The sequence below is a fragment of the Lonchura striata genome, chromosome 13 (genome assembly GCF_050655825.1).
Source record: "Lonchura striata isolate lonStrDom1 chromosome 13, ASM5065582v1, whole genome shotgun sequence".
Taxonomy (NCBI): Eukaryota; Metazoa; Chordata; class Aves; order Passeriformes; family Estrildidae; genus Lonchura; species Lonchura striata.
Genome location: NC_140715.1, coordinates 10,258,476 through 10,277,364, shown reverse-complemented (window position 1 = coordinate 10,277,364; position 18,889 = coordinate 10,258,476). Strand labels below are relative to the sequence as shown.

The 18,889-nt window shown below is 38.5% G+C and overlaps 1 protein-coding gene across 12 annotated transcripts in view; it reads right to left on the bottom strand.

Moving 5' to 3' along the window:
• RAPGEF6 (Rap guanine nucleotide exchange factor 6) overlaps positions 1 to 18,889 on the bottom strand; it is a 126,777-nt gene that overhangs the window by 22,144 nt on the left and 85,744 nt on the right. For 8 of the 12 annotated variants that reach the window (XM_085591228.1, XM_085591231.1, XM_085591230.1 and 5 more), the window contains 13 exons: positions 14,556 to 14,739; positions 13,601 to 13,737; positions 12,973 to 13,131; positions 12,604 to 12,756; positions 11,920 to 12,084; positions 10,926 to 11,033; positions 10,374 to 10,577; positions 9,667 to 9,775; positions 7,693 to 7,936; positions 6,955 to 7,112; positions 5,822 to 5,836; positions 2,925 to 3,165; positions 1,206 to 1,589 (listed from right to left, as the gene is read on the bottom strand). In XM_085591228.1, the coding sequence (XP_085447354.1) occupies positions 1,206 to 1,589; positions 2,925 to 3,165; positions 5,822 to 5,836; positions 6,955 to 7,112; positions 7,693 to 7,936; positions 9,667 to 9,775; positions 10,374 to 10,577; positions 10,926 to 11,033; positions 11,920 to 12,084; positions 12,604 to 12,756; positions 12,973 to 13,131; positions 13,601 to 13,737; positions 14,556 to 14,739 (2,261 nt within the window). The remainder of the gene's footprint in view (positions 1 to 1,205; positions 1,590 to 2,924; positions 3,166 to 5,821; positions 5,837 to 6,954; positions 7,113 to 7,692; positions 7,937 to 9,666; positions 9,776 to 10,373; positions 10,578 to 10,925; positions 11,034 to 11,919; positions 12,085 to 12,603; positions 12,757 to 12,972; positions 13,132 to 13,600; positions 13,738 to 14,555; positions 14,740 to 18,889) is intronic. The other 4 variants (XM_085591232.1, XM_085591229.1, XM_085591234.1 and 1 more) reach the window with 1 other exon arrangement.

Here is an 18,889-nt window from a genome sequence, read left to right as displayed (position 1 = left end):
GCTATGCCAAACAAAGCCTTCTCTGACATGAAAAAGTCAAACATATGCCAGCCCACAGCTCCTCTTTTCCATGCTACATTAGGATGGTTATCTTCCTATTTCATGAGACATATGGCACCAAACTGCTGTGCAGGACAAGGCAAGAAAGAGAACCCCTGTGCCATATGCTAACAAAAATATTCTTCTGGAAATAACAGTAAAACAAAGCCTAACTTGTTTGCCTTTTTCTTTTTCCAAGACAAAAGACCACTTTAGTCATGGCCTGATTGGACTTAATTGAGAAGCAGAAAGAGTAATTTCCTTACCTACAATAAACCATGAAAAATTGGGGAGTAGAATATAAAAATTAGAATCAGTACCCATGTGTGTATTCCCACATAATGAGCAGCCAAAGTCTCGATGACTGTCCAGTACCCTTCACAGAAATTCATTAATTCTTTAATTAATGACTAACTACAAGCCAATACATTTGATGAACTGGTTAGACATCGAAGAAAATATTTTAAAATAGTGTTTTCAATAATGCTGCTGGGATACAGCACAAATCCAGATCTTTGTCTGATGAATCACAGTGTCTTTTTTCTCCTACAGTAAAGGCTAGGTGTAAGATAATTGCAAATACAGGAAATGATGAACTCATGCTGTTAAAGCAGCAGCATTCAGTATAAATCAGAAGAGAAAGCTTAAATGTGCAAGTGAAGAGGGAAAAAAAATAGAAAAGCAAGTGGATGACAGGAAAGAATGAGAAGGAAAATGAAACTAAAACAAGACTGATTTGAGGAAGTCCTTACAATGCAGGGAAGAAATAAAGTAATCTCATCATCACATATACGACTTGGTGCACCCTGGAAAAGTAACAATGACTGACAAAAAGAAGGGAAATTGGGTGCCAAAGCCACAGAAAATGACACAGTGCTCAGGCAGGTTTCAGGTTTCTGCAGTTCATCAATCAAACAGTGCTTTGTACCCATCTTCTCTTTTCCTGCGAGGAGACTGTCACACCCAGCACCACAACAGGACTGAAGTGCTGAGGTGACAGTGCAGAGGCTCTGGTGACAATCACCTCTGACCAGTCTGGCTTTGGAAAACCACCCAGCCCCAGCTGTAGTCTGCTCAGGATATTCCCATTTCTTTCCTTTCTGTTTGGATTACCAGAATTGCCTGTGACAGCACCAACCAGATCTGAGGGATGGGAAGTATTTTACCTTATCACCGCAAACATGGAATTGAAGTTCTTGCATTCTCGACAGTGGAGAGCAATTTTAATGAAATGCTTAATAATCTTCATTCTTTTGAGTTGGTTGGGTTCTGCTAAAATTTCCATGGCAACCCAGAAGGTCTCTTGATTTATGACGTCCTCAAACTGTTTCAGGTGAGCATTCCCTGTTTTGGAGTCCAGCTTGTACAGGTCATCGATGTATTCCGTTGGCTCGATGTTGCGGAACAATTCAAAGTCCCGCATGGAAAGCTGAGTGGCCACCTCAATGGTGCTCAGCTGCAGCAGGGAAATTTGGCTCTCTCGGAGTAGCTCTTGAGCATCCTCATCTGAGCATAAGGTTTCTGTTTCCATATTGTTTTTCAGATAATACCTGAAGAATATTTGACAATAACAACAACACGTTAGAGATGCTGTTCAGAGGGTTTGTGAACACAAAGATATTGAACTATACCAATCACTGTGAGCATTACAGAGACAAGAAGGGACAACATAACCTTGTACTTCAGTTAATGTAAACCAGCACCATTACTTAAGTAAATACACATATCAAAAGCTCTTTGTTAATATTTTTACACTCTTACTCTGTACTATGCTGTAGTGCTCACCTTTTCCATTTGTAAATTCAGCAGTGAAAACAGCATTTCAAAAACACACTAGGCCTGAGAAATCTCCTGTTAATGTATTTCTACATTTCTTACGCAAAATTTGCATGTTTTCTTTCCATAAATTTACTGTGGCATACCAATATTTGCATGGGGCACAGAGTATCAGGAAATGAAAATGTATCTGGAAAATTCATTCCATGGTCCCAGGTAAATTGCTTTCAGATACACAAAAATTTATTACTAATAAATTCCCTCTGTTGCCTAGCAAGGACAACTACAGAATATTTTAGTTTAATAAACCTTCTTCTGGTATGGGTCAGGTCATCAGATAAAACCACAGCACTTAACATTTCAGAAACATTCAGAACAGTTTATTTAAAAATGGAAGAATTTATCTCAGGTTAGTATCAGTTCACTGCAGCATGACACTGAGAAAGAAACTAATTGTATTCTTTAATCCTCAAGTACATGTGAGAAGTGTCAAAACAAATATAGTGTAAACCACTATATACATTATCCTGATCTGCTCAATTTAGCTGCCTGATGACACTGTTGAGGCAGGACGGGAATGAATAGACTCTATTCAGAAGGCAAGAGAATAGGACTCTGATTTATTTCAAAATACATCACTCTTATACAAAGCTTTGTGCAAACCAACTCCATTGGTCCTGAAGTGAAAACAGCTCACACTATTGGTGTGCAGTGAATGACGTACAGTATCAAAACCTAACTATAAACAATGTGAACAACAAGAGAGAAAAAGAACTTTATTTACATTCTTCTCAACAGTTTCTCAGGCTTCTGCCTGGTTAGAAACTTTCCATTTTCCCTTTGACTGAATCTGAGACCTACAGCCTTCAAGTAAGCTTGCTGTAGATTTAAAGAGGGATTTTTGGGTGCAGAAGAGGAAGGTGATCCAAAGAAGAGAGGCAAGTGTAGGTTACTGGCATTTGCTTGCTTGTGCTTCCAAGAGACACCAGTCCATTTTAATTAAAACACCTCTCCTTGATGAAGGGCTTAATTATGGTGGAGGTCTTTTGTAATGTAGCGTTTCAATCCTGAGAGCCGAATAACACCCAAGTGACACAAGGAATATTTACCGTCCGTTGAGCTGAATCCTGTCAGCCAGCTTGGAGAACTGATCCGGGAGGCGCCGCTGCTTGATGACGCCCTCGGGGCTGACGGACACCTCACACAGGGAGTAGGTCTCGGGGGCTCCTGTCAGGTTGAACTCATGGACAGCATGACTCACCACCTCCTTGGCTGTAGTGTCTTTGCTGATGATGATGTAACAGCTCTGCTGATCTGCTTTGAAAACTCGTATCACTTGATCTGGAATATCTAAAAAAAGAGTGTAACACCTTTAATATGTGAAGTACTTTTCCACGGAAAAGACACAAGGTCACTTGGAGAGATAGTTTACAAGGGCATGTGATAGAACAAGGCGGAATTGGCTAAAGCTGAAGGAGGGACGATTTAATTGGATATTAGGGGCAAATTCTTCCCTGTGAGGGGGGTGAGGCCCTGGCACAGGTTGCCCAAAGAGGCTGTGGATTCTCCATCCATGAAGATGCCCAACACCAGGTGGATGAGGCTTGGAGCACTGGTCTAGTGGAAGGTAGGGGGTGGAACTAGATGATCTTATTGCAAGCCAAACCATTCTGTGATTCTATGATTTACTGTCCCATTTGATCACAGGAAACAAACACAACCAGCTTATCAGGAGAAAAAAAAAACATGCTGGACTTAAAAAATATTTTAAATACTCTGTGTTGTTCTTCATCTTTGTAAGAAAAAAACAAGACCCTTCTCCTCTCTGCTCTTCTAACTCAATTACTTTACCATCCCATGATCCCAGTCTAAGTACAAGACATGCAGGTATGTAACTGGACTGTGCACCATCCCTTCACAGTGTGTCTTAAAAACTTTGGCAGCATCATTCCTTCTTTGGCTCTCTTGTGTCTGTGAGAGCCAGATCCACACACGTGCCAGGGCACTCTTCCCAGGGATGGAAGCTACCAAGTGCAGATGGATGGGCTTGGGGTGGGAGGATGTGAAGAGGAAAGGAGATTTGCTTGCTCCCAGAACTAGCTGTGAGCTTTTACCCTCACTTTTTCCCCTGAAGGAACTAAGCTGCAGCCAGCAGTTAATTCTTTGGCTGGTGTACTTATTTATAGCACATTTTATGTATTATAAATGCATTAGACAACAGCTTTATCTGAGGCAGCCTAGAGCAGGAAATAAATATCTACAGAAACAAAGTGTTTCTTTCACAGCTTGATGATTGCAAATAATTTGCTCTATTAGCTAGTACAGAAAGTTTTATTTTCAAAATAAAGTTGATTTTTAAAAAATTGTCAGGAGTCAAAATGCACAGTAATTCCAAGCACAGGAAAGCCCAGATTTTCCCTTCCCTGAAGACTGAAGACTAAAACTTCACTACTTTTCTGCAGACTTGAGAAGGTAGGAGGGTGTTGCTGAGCCCTCAGCTAAGGCTGAGGCTCTCCAAAACCACTCCAGAGGCAGATGTGCTATAACTGCTGCATCAGAGATCTCCAGTGAGGGAAGGGAAAGGCTGTCATTAAAGCAACAGCCTCCCAAAGAGCCCTCCCCTTCTCTCACTTCTATTTGTCCAGCCCTTAAGTGCCAAATCCATGGATTGAGACATGACCTGCCCTGGAGCACCGGGGATGCTCAGGTGTCCGTCTGCCCAAGGGGAACCAGCCCAGGGGAGTCATCCTGCTGGGGAGAGCATCCAGGTCCTTCAGGCACTCACAGAAGCACCTCTCTGAGCTGCTAAAAATACACTTTTAGATACACTTTTAGATGCTGCTCACCCTACTGACTATACATTGATTTCCCTCCATCAAAATCCACTGCTTAAGGAGGCAACAAAGATCTCTGGGGCCAGTGACCTTTGGGTTAGTTTTTCTTGCATCAGGATTTATATGTGTTATGGGCACAAGTAGAAGGAATTTCAAGGTAAAAAGTAAATAGGTAATCTATGATCCAGCACCAAAGATCCCACCCATTGGAAAAAAGAAAGGCTCAACATCAGTTGTAAATAAATTTTAAGATGGAAGAAAAATCCCAGTTGAAAGCTAATTCCTCTAACAGTTTCATTATTACGATTAAAACATTATCAGAACATTCTCATCAGAAGCTGGGTTCTAGCTGAATATGAAGTTCAATATATACGTGAATAGGGACAATATAAACGAGAAGTATTTTGTACTTTATTTCAGAGTGAAAGTGGCAGAATTGACATATTGCATAATTAGAGAAATGCCTGTCATAAAAGTGATAATAAAGAAACAGAAGAAGGGAAACATCTATACTTTAGTATCAACATACCTAAAAACAAGAACACATTCAAAGTGTAAAGCTGAAATTTAATTGGGGAGAAAAAAGTAAAAAAGAACAAACAAACCAATAAACAAACAAAAAAAACAAACCCATGCAGCCAAAACAATGTAACTTGTGACAGATAAGGGAAAAATTACAGGCACATTTCTGTCTTCATAGTATTTGCTTTTAAGCAGGCAATCATAAATTATTAAATTTTTTTATGCATTATTCAGCTCATTTTGACAATACAAAGCACATTTCAAGTTGCCATGCACAGAATTTTAGTTATGAAGTACAACAGAAGAACAAACGAAATCTCAAACTGTTATCCTCTGGAACGTCAGTTCCATGAAAGAGATATAAGCAACTTCATCCCCTTAAAGCAAGGCCACAGAGAAGCAGAGGAACCTGCAAGAAGTCATTCAGTGTGCTGGGGGCAGAAGTGGGAATAAAATGCAGGTCTCAGCCTCAGCACAGCACTGTGCCTGTATAAGAGCCTATGGATTTGTTTTAAGGAAAATTACAGAGCACAGGGCTATCCAATGCCCTACAGTAATAATTACGTCAGTGCAACATCTGATAGTGTTAAATTTACAGGCAAGCCATGCAATATTAAGGTCTGCAGGATGCTTTACATGAGGATACTTACAGTAAAACCCAACAGCTGCAGACAGGAGAAAAAGAAAAAAAATCATATCAACACAAAATCAAGATTGAGATGCTTACAAAACTTATTAAGTGTACACTGTCAGAAATAACTTGGTTTTCTCTGACATTCAAACTGGCAGCATATTTGTTATAGCAAGCTTAAAGTAAAGCTAAGTGATGCAGCTGAAGATGTTCCTGCCCATGGCAGGGGGGTTGGAATAGGTGACCATTAAGGGTCCTTTCCAACACAAACCATTCTGTGATTCTATCTAAAATAAACTAGTTACCACCATTTCATATTAAGCAGTAACTTGGATAGTATTAAATAAAAAAATTTAGAAAAACATGTAGCTCTCATGCAGACAGCAAGGGTCTGAAATTGCAGCAAAAAGGGAATTTTTTTGCTATGGGTATTTATGCATCTGATAGGATATATCTGTGCACATCCCTTTTAAAGGGGAAACCTGCATGTTTATGCAAACATAAGTCACAGTCACAAAACACTTTACAGAATATGCACAGAACTTACACTTAAAATACAGAAAAAAAGATTCTGACTAAACATGTTTATAGGCAGCTGCATATTGCAACAAATGCCTACTGCAGCCACTCCGACAACTGGATTCCTGCAGCAGCAACAACAAAAGCCCAGACCACATATCTCAAAACATTTTTTAGGATTTTAGACATACTGTTGAGCATACATAATGTTTGCAAAAAATGAAACATGAACATTACTATGCTGGTACCAAGGCAGTCCTATTCTATCCACAATACTGCTTGAAATATACTCAGTCAGATAAAAGGATGGACGAGTCAAAGCACAGAGGAGAGACAATGGAGAAAGGGGCAAACAAAGATTATCTCCTTCCACCAGAGCTAAGTAAATTAAAGGCTCACAGAAGTGGCAAAATACATTTCTTTGTAAAAAATAAGTAAGTCTCATATTACTTTAAAAAAGTAGGCAATAGAGGTTCAGGCAGTGTGGATTTTCAGTACCTCTCCAGTTTGGCCCTGTTAGCCCCACAGGATGCACAGGAAACTGCACTCAGCACCAGTGATGTGAGTACAGTTGCAATATTTCCCCTGACCCAGCTGCCTTGCTGGGTGACTCAACCTCAAGCTGCCATTTACCTGAAGGGTTAGAGAAATCCAGAATGCTGGTTGTGGGCTGCAGCAGGTCAGGGCTACTAGATGAAAGGGTGCCTGGAATGGGCATGATGGCCAGGCTGTGCCGGCACTGCCGTGTCCCCACGATGCTGTCGTCCTGTGACTGGCTCACGCTGCCATCACTGCAAAACAGTTCTGCTCCAGTTATCTGCATTAAACTATTAAACTATTATACTATTCACCTTGGGATTAATTGATACTAAGAAAAACAATGGTGTTCAGCTGTTTTAACTACATGCTCTAGACAGGTTTTCAAAACAAGATGGGGGAAAAGATTTGAATGCGTTCATCAGGAGAGAAAAGATATTTTAGTCTTGTTCAGCATTCATGGGGCAGGTGCCAGGATTTTTAAAAAAACATAAGCAACATGGACATAATGACTAGAAATACTAAGCAATTGGTATCTCTTAATGGCCTGAGGCTGAAGGAGGATAGGTTTTAGGTAGATGTTAGGGAGAAATTCCTCCCTGTGAGGGTGGTGAGGTCCTGGCACAGGCTGCCCAGAGCATCCCTGGAAGTGTTCAAGGCCAGGCTGGATGGGCCTTGGAACAATGTGGTCTAGTGGAAGGTATCCCTGCCCATAGGATAGCCTTTAAGATATTTGAGTTCCTTCTCAACCCAATTCCCTTCCAACCATTCTACGATTGAAGTATTACAACCTAATAAGGAACCATTACTTTTTGACAAAGGAGTCTGACAAACCTGAACAATTTTGGAGGCAAGATGCTGAAACGGGTCTTGTCTAAAATTTTCCTGATTCTGTTTCTTCCACCAGATACAGTGTTTGCTTTCATTTTCTTGTTTCCTTTTTCACGAGGAAACATCTGTTCCACATCTCCAGGCATATCTGGGATAGAATAACGGTTGTTTTTCTTTTCTGCAATTTTTGGAATATGTGGAATTCCATTCTTCTCCTGTCCTATCCTGCAGAGCAGCTCCTTAAACACTGTAAGAGAAGATACAGTTGTTGTGAGTAACCTTTGCACACTCAGAACTTCACAATGAATTCTTCTTTTCCCCTCAAAGCTTTTGCTTCCCACATCCCAGAGAGAGAATAAGGAAACACTGCATTCAGGGCAACAAGCACTATGCATTTATTGGCTTTTTTGTTTGCATTAGGTACTGGAGTCCACATGCCTCTTCAAGAGTAGCTGCAACACAGACTGATATTTTCCCAAACTGTCTTTGCCTCTACTAACACTACTGAACAGAAGCTGCATCAGAGTTTCTATTGCATTTATGAAACTAAGCTAGTCTACAACCCACACTGATAGTCTCAAAGCTAGAATTCCACAGAAATTATAGGGGTTTTGTTCTGTTTCTTTGCACATATATAAGGTAGAAAAATTGTCTTGTCAACATCAATTACTTCTTTAAAGATCCTTTAAAAATCTTTTGAAAACCTTTCAAGTCAGAAATTCAGTATTTTCTACTGAAATACTGAATTCAATTTCTATTGAGATACTGGAAGAATGCAGAACTGAAAACAAAGCAAATTAATCAGATTGTCCCTATGAGGAAGGCAACCAAGATTTTCTGTACAGAAAGTCCAATAAAATGGTAAATTTCTGTTGTGTAATAAAAGCTAAGGCTACAAGATCTCCAAGTATAGATTTAAACAGAACAGCAATTGCTCATAGTCAGTACCAGAAACCTAACACTCAATTAAAAAGTCAGGAAAATAAGTATCACTGTTGAAAAAAACCTTCAAGATATTAATTCATTAAAATATATCAGAGAAATCACCTTGAAATTCTATCAGCTAGCAGAAGGAGATCAGAACCCACTTGTAAATGTATGTTGCTCACATTTATAATACAAATGAACAACCTATCACTGTCTCAGTTACAGTGATGCTTCACTTCATGTCATTTCACATTAGTCTGGACCACTGGTGCCTCTGGTTGCTTCAAGCTTTTTTTGCATTATGCTAATAAGTAACTGCTGAGGGATTGAACTTCTTTAGCTGCACAGTGATAAACATAGTATAATAATGAAAAGAAAATCAATAGTGAGCAAGGGCAGGTAACTGGAGGAAGGAAATAGGAGAAGAAAACCATCAGAAGATATGGATACAACTATGAAGGAAGGAGCTATCCTGTGCACAGTCTCCCTGTAGCTCTTGTTATTCTGTTGCCTGAACAAGATTATGATAAAAGAACAGATGATTTGCCTGAGATTTTAAAGAGGTATTTAGGTGTTTATATTCATGATGACAATTAAAAGCCAGCATTTATATGCCATACCACCTTTTATATCCCCTTTTCAATTATAAAGGTAATTTATCCTCTCATTCTTACAGCCACTAAAAGAAGTTTTACAAAATCCCAGTCTTACATTTTTGCTGTTTCTTGGCAAAAATATTTTGGTCCAGATCCCCTGGCTTTGTTTCAGCCCCACTGCATGGAGGGACACTAAATCAGCTTAAACAGTCATCTGAGGGTTCCTCAGGGAGTTGAAGAGCTGCCTGTGCTGGCTCTGTGCCACTCAACATGCAGCCCTTGGCACATGAGAACTCATGCAAACAAACGGAGGCACAATGAGGGGACTTCTGCACAACTTCTCACCGCAAGAGCAAGTTGGAAAAAAAAAAAAAGGTGGAACCCTATTGCACTTATAAAGCCAGAAGGAGTGGAGGTTTTCCTTTACACATAAAAATATATGAAGTCTACTCACCAAAAATGTTTGTTTTTACAGTAATGGAGAGATGTGTGTTATTCTTTAAGATTTCCAGAGCTTTTACAAAGGTAATGTTCTCAAAATTCTGTCCATTTACTTCCATTATCTTTAAGAAATAAAAATTGGGACTATTAGGAAAACATCTATCTGACAGATTTACAAATACAAAGGATACTAAGGTGATAATACAGGCACTGTAAAAACTTCCCGGAAATTACCATATCATCTTTACAACAGCTACAGAATGAAAACAATCCATGTAAAATAACTATTTGCATGGTGTCAGAGAAGTTATATCCTGTAAATAAGTCAGGACTTCCATTTTTACTTGAAAAATGCTTTAAGTAACTTTATTTTCTACGATAACATGACATCCTTGCAATTAATCAGAAATGGTGGCTCATGAGCCACAGAACTAATATCACTTCAAAAGGTGGATTTTCACTGAGTATGACCTGTCACTTTTTCACCTGCCTCAGTGAGCTGGGATCAAACACATCAGGTAAGAATCAATCCCACAAAACAATAAATTTTACAAATTTTGAAAACTATTTAATATAAACCTATTTAACAGATAGAAATTGAAGCTGAGCTGTGGTGTTCCCACACTTGTCAGTGGTTTGGTCTTAGTACACAGCATAACATTGAGAACAACCAAGAGGTGGGTGAAGCAGAATATTTTAAATTAACTTAATTGTTTTTACCTGATCACCACGCTTAAGTCCAGCTTCTGCTGCTTTACTGCCTATCTCCACAGTCTCTACAAAGATACCAAACCCCTTGTCACTGCCTCCAAGAAGGCTGAAAAACAGGGGAGAATCTCTGGAAGGTTTTTGCAGGGTGATTTGTCTCCATTTCGCTTTGGCAGCACAGGCAATATTCAGCAATCTGAGATGGCCTTTCATTTTCTATAATACAGAAGACACAAAATGCAGTGCAATGTTTCTTTTATCAGAAATGGAAAAACAGTTATGGAAAATATCCCAGAAAATAGATTTTTGATGCCAGATTTTCAGATTTTACTAAATAAACCTTGTCCTCTTTTGCAAAAATGCAAAAACTCCCAAGTGAATGCCATAGGTATTATTTTATATGGCCTTTATATCTACTTTATACTTAAGAGCAAATATGTTCCATGTTAAAAGCCACCTGTTAACTGTCACACTTAAAGACTACAGCTGTTAGGCGCTGGTAACACTTGAAAACTGTAATATGTAGTACTAGAAAATGTGACATTCATTCTTTTTTGCTCCTACCGTATCTTCCAAATTCTTTTCAAATTCTTCCAGGAATCGAGTCATGGCAGGATCTCCTTCAAAGTCATTAAAATGATTGTTCACCCACAGTAACACTACCCTGGTAACCTGTAAAAACAAAATAAATTATGCGTGTGTGTATATATATACACACACACACACATAAAAAGGTACCTATGGTTCTTCTCCTATAAACATTAATCTATAAACACAGAGGAATACTTGGATGTGGCAGAAGAACATAAAACAGATTACTGTTTCTGATAGGAAAAAGACATTTACACTTGAAATCATCTTCTTTTCTTCTTTATTTGTGGAAGCAAATTAAAAATTTGAAAACCCAAGTATTTTTATACCTAAAAAATACTGGCTACATCACCCAGTACCTACTGGTGCATAAAGTCATCTTCAGCTAAGCCTTCCTGATACTGTTCATTAAAATTACCTTTTAAAGCCTCCTAATGATTTCTTTAAAGGAAGTTCTAGTTGTGATAATAAAAAGCTTTCTTCTGAGAAATTTTCACTACTATTCATGATAGTCTGACAACTATATTATCCACCTATATAATAAAAAAATCTAACTCTATAGCAGTTTCTCTTCTAAAATTATACCATTTCTGCTTTTGTTTCATGACACACTTCTCTTTATCATTCCTTTTATTAAAAAACCAGTAGTTGCCAAAATGAAAAACATGGAAAGAAGTAAGAAGAGAAGCCACAGCAGACCTTGCACAACTTCCTATACAAAACATCTAGTGTTTTGACAGTATGTTGGACTTCCTCAGCTCAAGGCTAGAACACACAAAAACACTGGCTAAGAATCAACAAATTGGTATGATGTAAGTTCCAGACTATCAAGGTTTTTCATGAATGTGGACACAGTTAAGATAGAGAGGAACCTAGTTTTATTTATCCTAGCTTATCAGCAATACAAAAAGGGATCAATTTAAAAATATTTTCACCAGAAATATTAATCTCTTAGACTCCAACCAACCTTATCCCTGAGGCTGTCCACTGTGAACCATTCTAAGAGTTTATTTCCAACTTCCAAGGGACTTGTTAGAAATGTTCTGTATGTTAAAAGAAAATCTTCGATGTAGGTTGGATCCACAATAGAATGTTCCTCTATTAAGTGCATGATGAGTCTCTCGGGTGTTGCCTTAAAAAAGCAAATGAAAAAATAACTGATATCTCTCATCACTACCTCTCCCTAAAGAGTAATTCAACAGAAACCCACGTGACCAGTATAATCCCTTTAGAAATGTCAGTTATGGCCAACTCAGGAGAAAACACACCAACATGTTAAAATCAGATCCTCCTGCTTCTCTCAGCCCTGACATTTTGCATAGGTAACACCTGGCTAAAACAATTAGTAACGTCCCTTAATTTTAATTTTTAGTTTAAGTTCCTCTTTCAGATAACAAAAAAGGGTCCTAAATACCCCAAAGGGTGCTCCAAATACAAACTCAATGTATGTGTTGAACAGGTTACAATGTATGTAACTTTATTAAAGAGAAATTAAAGCAAATTTGGAATATGATACACATTCCTTCCAATCAAGTTTTTGAGCAGACACAGACAAAACTGACTATGTATACTAGATTCAAACTGAAATTGTGTTTATTTACTAATAAATAATATTTTACTAGATTAATGGAAAGCATAGAAAGAAATGCACCTTGATAACTATATGTCCTTTCCTGGTTCCACTGCGATCCAGTTCTCTGTGCTCCTTTACCATCACAATTTCTCCTTCTTCCTCCACTTTGTGAGTGTTTTTTTCCACATGGTTCAGAATTCTCCAGTAGTCTTGCTGGGCTATACACACAAACTGTCCCCAAGGAGAACAACAGTGATTAAAATATATAAAATATGAATGTATCCCCATCTCCAGGCTTAACAACTCAAACTCTCCCAGTCTCTCTCCACAGCAGAGGGGCTCCAGCTCTCAGAGCACCTTTGTAGCCTTCTCTGAACCCATTCCAATCTGTTTTCTTCTATTAGATGCTTAAAAAGAAGAGATAGTTATATAGAATTGCAACCTTACCTGACAATCATCTACTTTGGTTCTGACCACTCCATTCATGTACTGCTTGTCCAGTGAGGGAGTAATCCCAAAACTATTTCCCATACAGAGACTCTCACTCTTCCCATCAGGATAGCTGATTTCTACTGTGCCATTTAAAATAACATACCAAGAATCAAGCTAGAGAAAGCAAAAAAAAAAAAAAAAGAAGTTAATTAGTTAATTCAACAACTTTTGTAAGCTCTTATCTCAGAAAGGCTCATTCTTGTAGCCAGCAGTTTGTTGTCACCACCTCTCTGAAACATTTAATTCACCAAAACTGCACTGAATACTTTTCAGCTTTCTTCATTCACTTCAGAACTGGTTCTGGAGGGAGAAATACTGAATAATAGATTGCTTTCTCAATAAGTAGGCTAATTGGTATTATATATTTGTACCATTTAGTGGGAATGAACATTCTTTCTCTGGGTACCCATTTAGTCACTACCAGAGATGAGTCTACCTCACCCCTTCTTGGAGGGATGAACAGCAAATGCCATTCCAGATTCTTGATCCAAGCAGGAAGAGAGATTTCAGGACAGTGATTCAGGGAACCTATGGTGGGAGCCTGACTACTGATTTAAAACTTCTTCTGGAAGCAGGGACTTACTTCCTGGCCGTCTTCAAGTATGATGGCTCCTGCTTGCTCTACGACTTCAAATATCATCACTGAGCACAGTTCTCTCCTCACAGACATGGTCATGTTTGCAAAGGCAGGGAGCTGATGCATGAATTCCAATAATTGTTCTGTTGGACAAAGGAAACATTGGTATGATGACTGCAAGGCCCAGGGTTTCCTTGGACTCCTTACCCTCCACAAGTGTATTAAACTTCAGTTAAATTCATTTGAAATTGTTCAGTGGTGTTATACTTCCCATTAGTGCCTGCGTGCACTTTGTCATCAACAGCAAGAACTCAGCTCCACAGCCTTGCTGGTGTTCTGATTGACTCTCAGAGCAGCAGTCTAGCTGAGAGTAAAAGCACTTCAGCTTCAAACATTTAGAAAAATTAAAAATACCCCCAGGTACAGTAATTATAAGCTAGACAGGAGCATGAAATGATTTTCCAGTGTTCAGAGACCCAATCTGAAGTACAGCAGAAAGCAAATTTTGCTATTGAAATTCATGCCAATTTCTAGTTAAACACTGCAGTAAATTATCTTCATTTTAACTGTTTTGCAGCTTTCAGTTAAGTATACCTATATTCAGTAATAGTATGTTCTCTTTGCTATTTAATAACTACTTCAACAGTCTCAGGCAGTCAGAATTACCTTGCTACATGTCCCATTACATCAATGCATACAATGACTGTAAAACCTCACATCTTGAGCATCACAAAGACTGTTGTTCAAAATACTTGGATTCTCAGAACAAATACTCTCTCAGACAGCAAGAGAACACATCATTCAATTAAGAGTATCAACAGAGCAAAGCAAGACAGCATTCAATTATTTTAAGATAAACACTGACCATTAACTCATGAAACAGTTTCTGGTTATGCTCCTCTTACAGATGTTATATGAAGTAGCCCTATGTAAATTTTACTACTGTATTTCTCCTCCTCACCAATGTCATCATCAGTTTTATCTGCAGGCTCTTTCTCAAGGCACTCTCGGACAACATCTCGCCCTAGAAGTGGATCAGAAGTTCTGTCAATATCTTCATCCTCCTCCTCTTCTTCATCTTCAGAGTCTACAGGTGCTTCCGGAAGACCCGTTAAATCAACATCTCCCATCTCACTTTCTGTAGCCTACAAAGAAAACGTCAATCAGACAGAGAGTTCAATGTCCTCAGTTCAGTGATTTATGGTCTGAGGTAGCTAATAAAAAAAAATTAAATTCTGTGACCAACAAGTCTAACTAGATCTCTAACAGCTCCCTTTCTGAACACTGAGGAAAACATGTTATGCTGAAATCTACTAGAATCTCATTTTACAGCTTTTATTCTCTCATTCTTGTGAATTCATGTGACATTGTTTTTCACTGAGTCCATAGTATTAACAAAATAATAATATAGTTTAATAATATCATTGATTACCCAATGCCTGTGGACACATTTCTACTGTCAGCAATAGACAGCAACATAGACATCACCCTGAGCAGACAAACTAGACAATGGCTAAAGAGAACAAAATACCAGCAACAAAAAGCAGAATCACATAGGAATCATTTGCATTAATTCCTTATGTACAGTTTTGATGATGTAATGGCATGAAAATAAATTTCCAAACAGATGGAAGGGGGAAAAAAAAGTAGTTTCAAATTCTCAGCTTCTACAGAGTAGTTGCTCAGTCACTTTTTTTAAAGCTTAAGCCAGAATGCAAATCATTTTTCTGTTTAAATTCAGAAATTTGAACAACAAGATGTGTCACTGAAAAGTATAAGGCAATTATATAGAAACTTGCAGAAAATTGAGTTTGTTTTTAAATGAGCAGATTTATAACACTCACTTTCACTTTGAAGAAATTCTTGAGATTTTACAAAAACACTGAGCTAAGGCATCAAGTACCCTGCATGTTCACAAAACATCCAAAATAAAGGATGAATTTCAATACTCTAATGGGGCAGGGCACAGCTTCTCTGGACAACATGTACTAGTGTCTCAAAACCATAACAGGTAAGAGTTTCCTCCCTATACCCACATTACATCTACCTTTTGTACTTGTCACTACAGGACACGTTAAAAAGCCTTTCTAATAAATCTGCTTTAACTATTGACAGAGTGCAGTAAGGTATCCCTGAGGCCTTGATCCCTTTTCTCCAGCCTCTGGGGGCTCCACATGAGTGCCACGACTGCCTGATGGAGAGAGCAGCCACAGTTCCATCAGCCAAGTCCCTCAGGACCCTGCCATGCACTGCCTTGGATCCCATGGACTTGTGCACGTTCAGATCCTCAGGTGCTCTCAAACACGACCTTCTCCTCCCATGGTAAGGACTTTGTTCCCCTCGTCCCTGCCTTGATGTTCAGAGTGTGGAGAGATGTGGGAAGAGCAGCCTGTGAAAACTGAGACAAAAACTGCTGAGTGTCTCAGCCTTCTCCATGTCACCAATTCTCCTGCCTTATTTACTGGGGGAGTCAAGCACAATTTCTATCTGTTTTTTGGGGGTTTTGGCTTTTTTGACTAATGTACCTGTAGAAGCCTGTCTGGTTTTTGTCACATTCCTTGCCAAATCCACCTGCAATTGAGCCTTACCCTTCCTGATCCCAACCCTACATTAGGGCAGTGTTCTTATATTCCTCCCAAGACACATGTCCCTGATTCCACTATGCATTTTCTGCTTGTGCTTCATTTTCACCAGAAGGTCCTTACTTGGTCACTCCTCTCCTGCTCTTATGGGCCCACATAAAACAATATTCATTTTAAGTTATTTAATCTCACCAGATTGCACTGTCTCCATCTCCCTACACACTCCATGCTGATGTGAGCCCCAATATCTACAGAGGAACAGCTTTGTCATCCTACACCAGAAAAAAAACACTGGGGTTTAAATATAATCTTGGGCCTTGGAGCTTGTCCTCATTTTGATAATTAGCCAACAAACCTAATAAATGAAGCTTAAATGATTTTAAAAAATCTACTTCTTTCAGAGAAGGATAACAATATAGAGAGGGTTAAATCTGTTTTACATTACATCACTTTATTGGCTTCTGTAACTCACATTAACAGTTTTGGAATTAAGCCCAAGCGCAAATTGTACTTGGAGAGTCTCAGCAGCACATGATCAGTACAGCATTTTATTTGAGGACTTTTCTAGCATTTCTTCATGTATATAGCCAAAATTTATACCAACTTCTCCATGCTATGACAAACAGCAGCACCAGTCCTCACTTTGATACACCCATGCTAAACCAGACAAACTGAGGCTACAGGTTCTGCTGAATTTTTTTATATCCCATATAGGAAAATAGATCAACTTCTTTCTTGATAAATAAGTTATGTTTTGATCGAACTATGGAATAGGAGCAGGTCCTCCAACTGTGTTTCAAATATTCTGTGCAGATGGTGACAGAATGCTGGCAGGTCAGTGCTGCAAGAACAGGAAAGATTTCACTCATAAAGCCATCTGAAGAAGTAGCTGCTCATCCCAACCACAATGCTCCAGCTGTTTCCACTATCAAATATAAAAATCAATCCTAACACAAACATTTATGAACTATTGATGTACAAAATGAAACCTGAAGCTGCAATCCTCAAATCTCACACAAATATGGATTTCCAGAATCAGATCCATGACACAAGGGTATCTACTGAAATATACATCCTTGATAAATATTTTATAGATAAGCTATTTTAATATTGAAGCCTTAACCACAACTAGAATTATTGCTGGACAATGATGTTGCTGCCCACAAAGAGTACATATTCCCAAAGTGATAAATGAAGGATTTTGAAAGAAGAGAAAGGAGAGAGAACTGACAGAAATAAACAGGTAGGAGCAAATTAATGCAAACTGGTTGGTCACCAAGAGAAGATGATTGCCAGGTACTGATACAAGAAACTAATTTCTGAGAGTAGAAGTGAGACCCTGTCCAACCACATCTAAAGAGACAACCTGGATTCCCTGTGGGATTCTGGCTGGGCACCTTAGACCCTGTCCCATAAAAGGGCAAAGAATGAGGTTTTTCCTGTGTAATACCTGTTCAATTCTTTTTTCCTGAGGACCCCTGTAACAGGTCAAAGCAGCTGTACAAGCCTGCATTTCAACTGCTGTATGCACAGCCAAACAACTTCCCCTACTTCCAGTTGAAGTTAAACTTCCAGCTCTGAAATTAAACGTACTTTTAGAAAGGGATTGAAAGAAAAATAATAAAAATCTTAAATCCCCTTCAGGCAAGAAGTTACTTTAAAAATTGTAGGGAATAACTTAGGTTTTCTTTCGATAATTAAAAAAGGTCTGCAGCACAACAGAAAGACACCTGCTCTGCCGTATTCCAAGCAAGCTGGCATGTGCAACACACACATTTGGACATTTTGGTGTCCATGTTTCAGACACCAAAACACTGAAATCGCCATCAGGGAATAGCAACAGTACAGGACAATAAAGAAAACCATAAATTTTCATCACTTTTTGCAACTAACTCAGGATTTAACACGTCTCCACAGCAGAGCTTATAGGCAGGGCAGGAATCTGCTGATCTCACCTTAAGCATTACATTCATCATTTCCTGTTTAACTGGAAATGGACTTTATTCTGGACTGAGAGGCAGCTGAAACAAGTGAAACTTCATTTCAATGCTATTGATGAATACAGTGTACACAGATGAAGAGAAAATCTTTACATATCTTAATAAAACATTGTTTCATTCTTTGGTTCTACCATTCTAATCATGTTTTCCAATTCCAGAATGAAGTTTGTACTACTCACTGTAAAAATTGATGTTAAGATAACATTAATTCAAAAGGTCATTTCAAGCCTATATTAATCAAAATTATTCAGAATATTAGTGACACAAATGATATTTCTAAAGAGTTTGCATTGTGAAGCTCGGCATGATACATATCAAGCTGACTGCAAAAGCAAAGCATCATTTTCCAAACACTTTATGAAAAGCTGTATTTTGCTGTTCCAAAAATGTTTTCAATCACTGATTCAATACATCACACTCAAAATGCAGGTTTATTACACACCAAAGATAGTCTCTACCTTCATAATGTGTCAAATATTTGGGGGAAAACACTTTTTCTTTTTTGTGATTTCAAAATCTATCTATATTGATGTGTTGCTGCAATATAATGCTGTGTTAAATATTGTGCAATGGCATTATTACACAACATCTATCTATTACTAAGCAGTATCTAGTGATCACTTACAGATTTGTGACAAACAGTAAGAGAATTCTCCAACATTAACTGCTAAAGCTACTGCAATAAATCCATAAAATACATAAGTGCACATAAA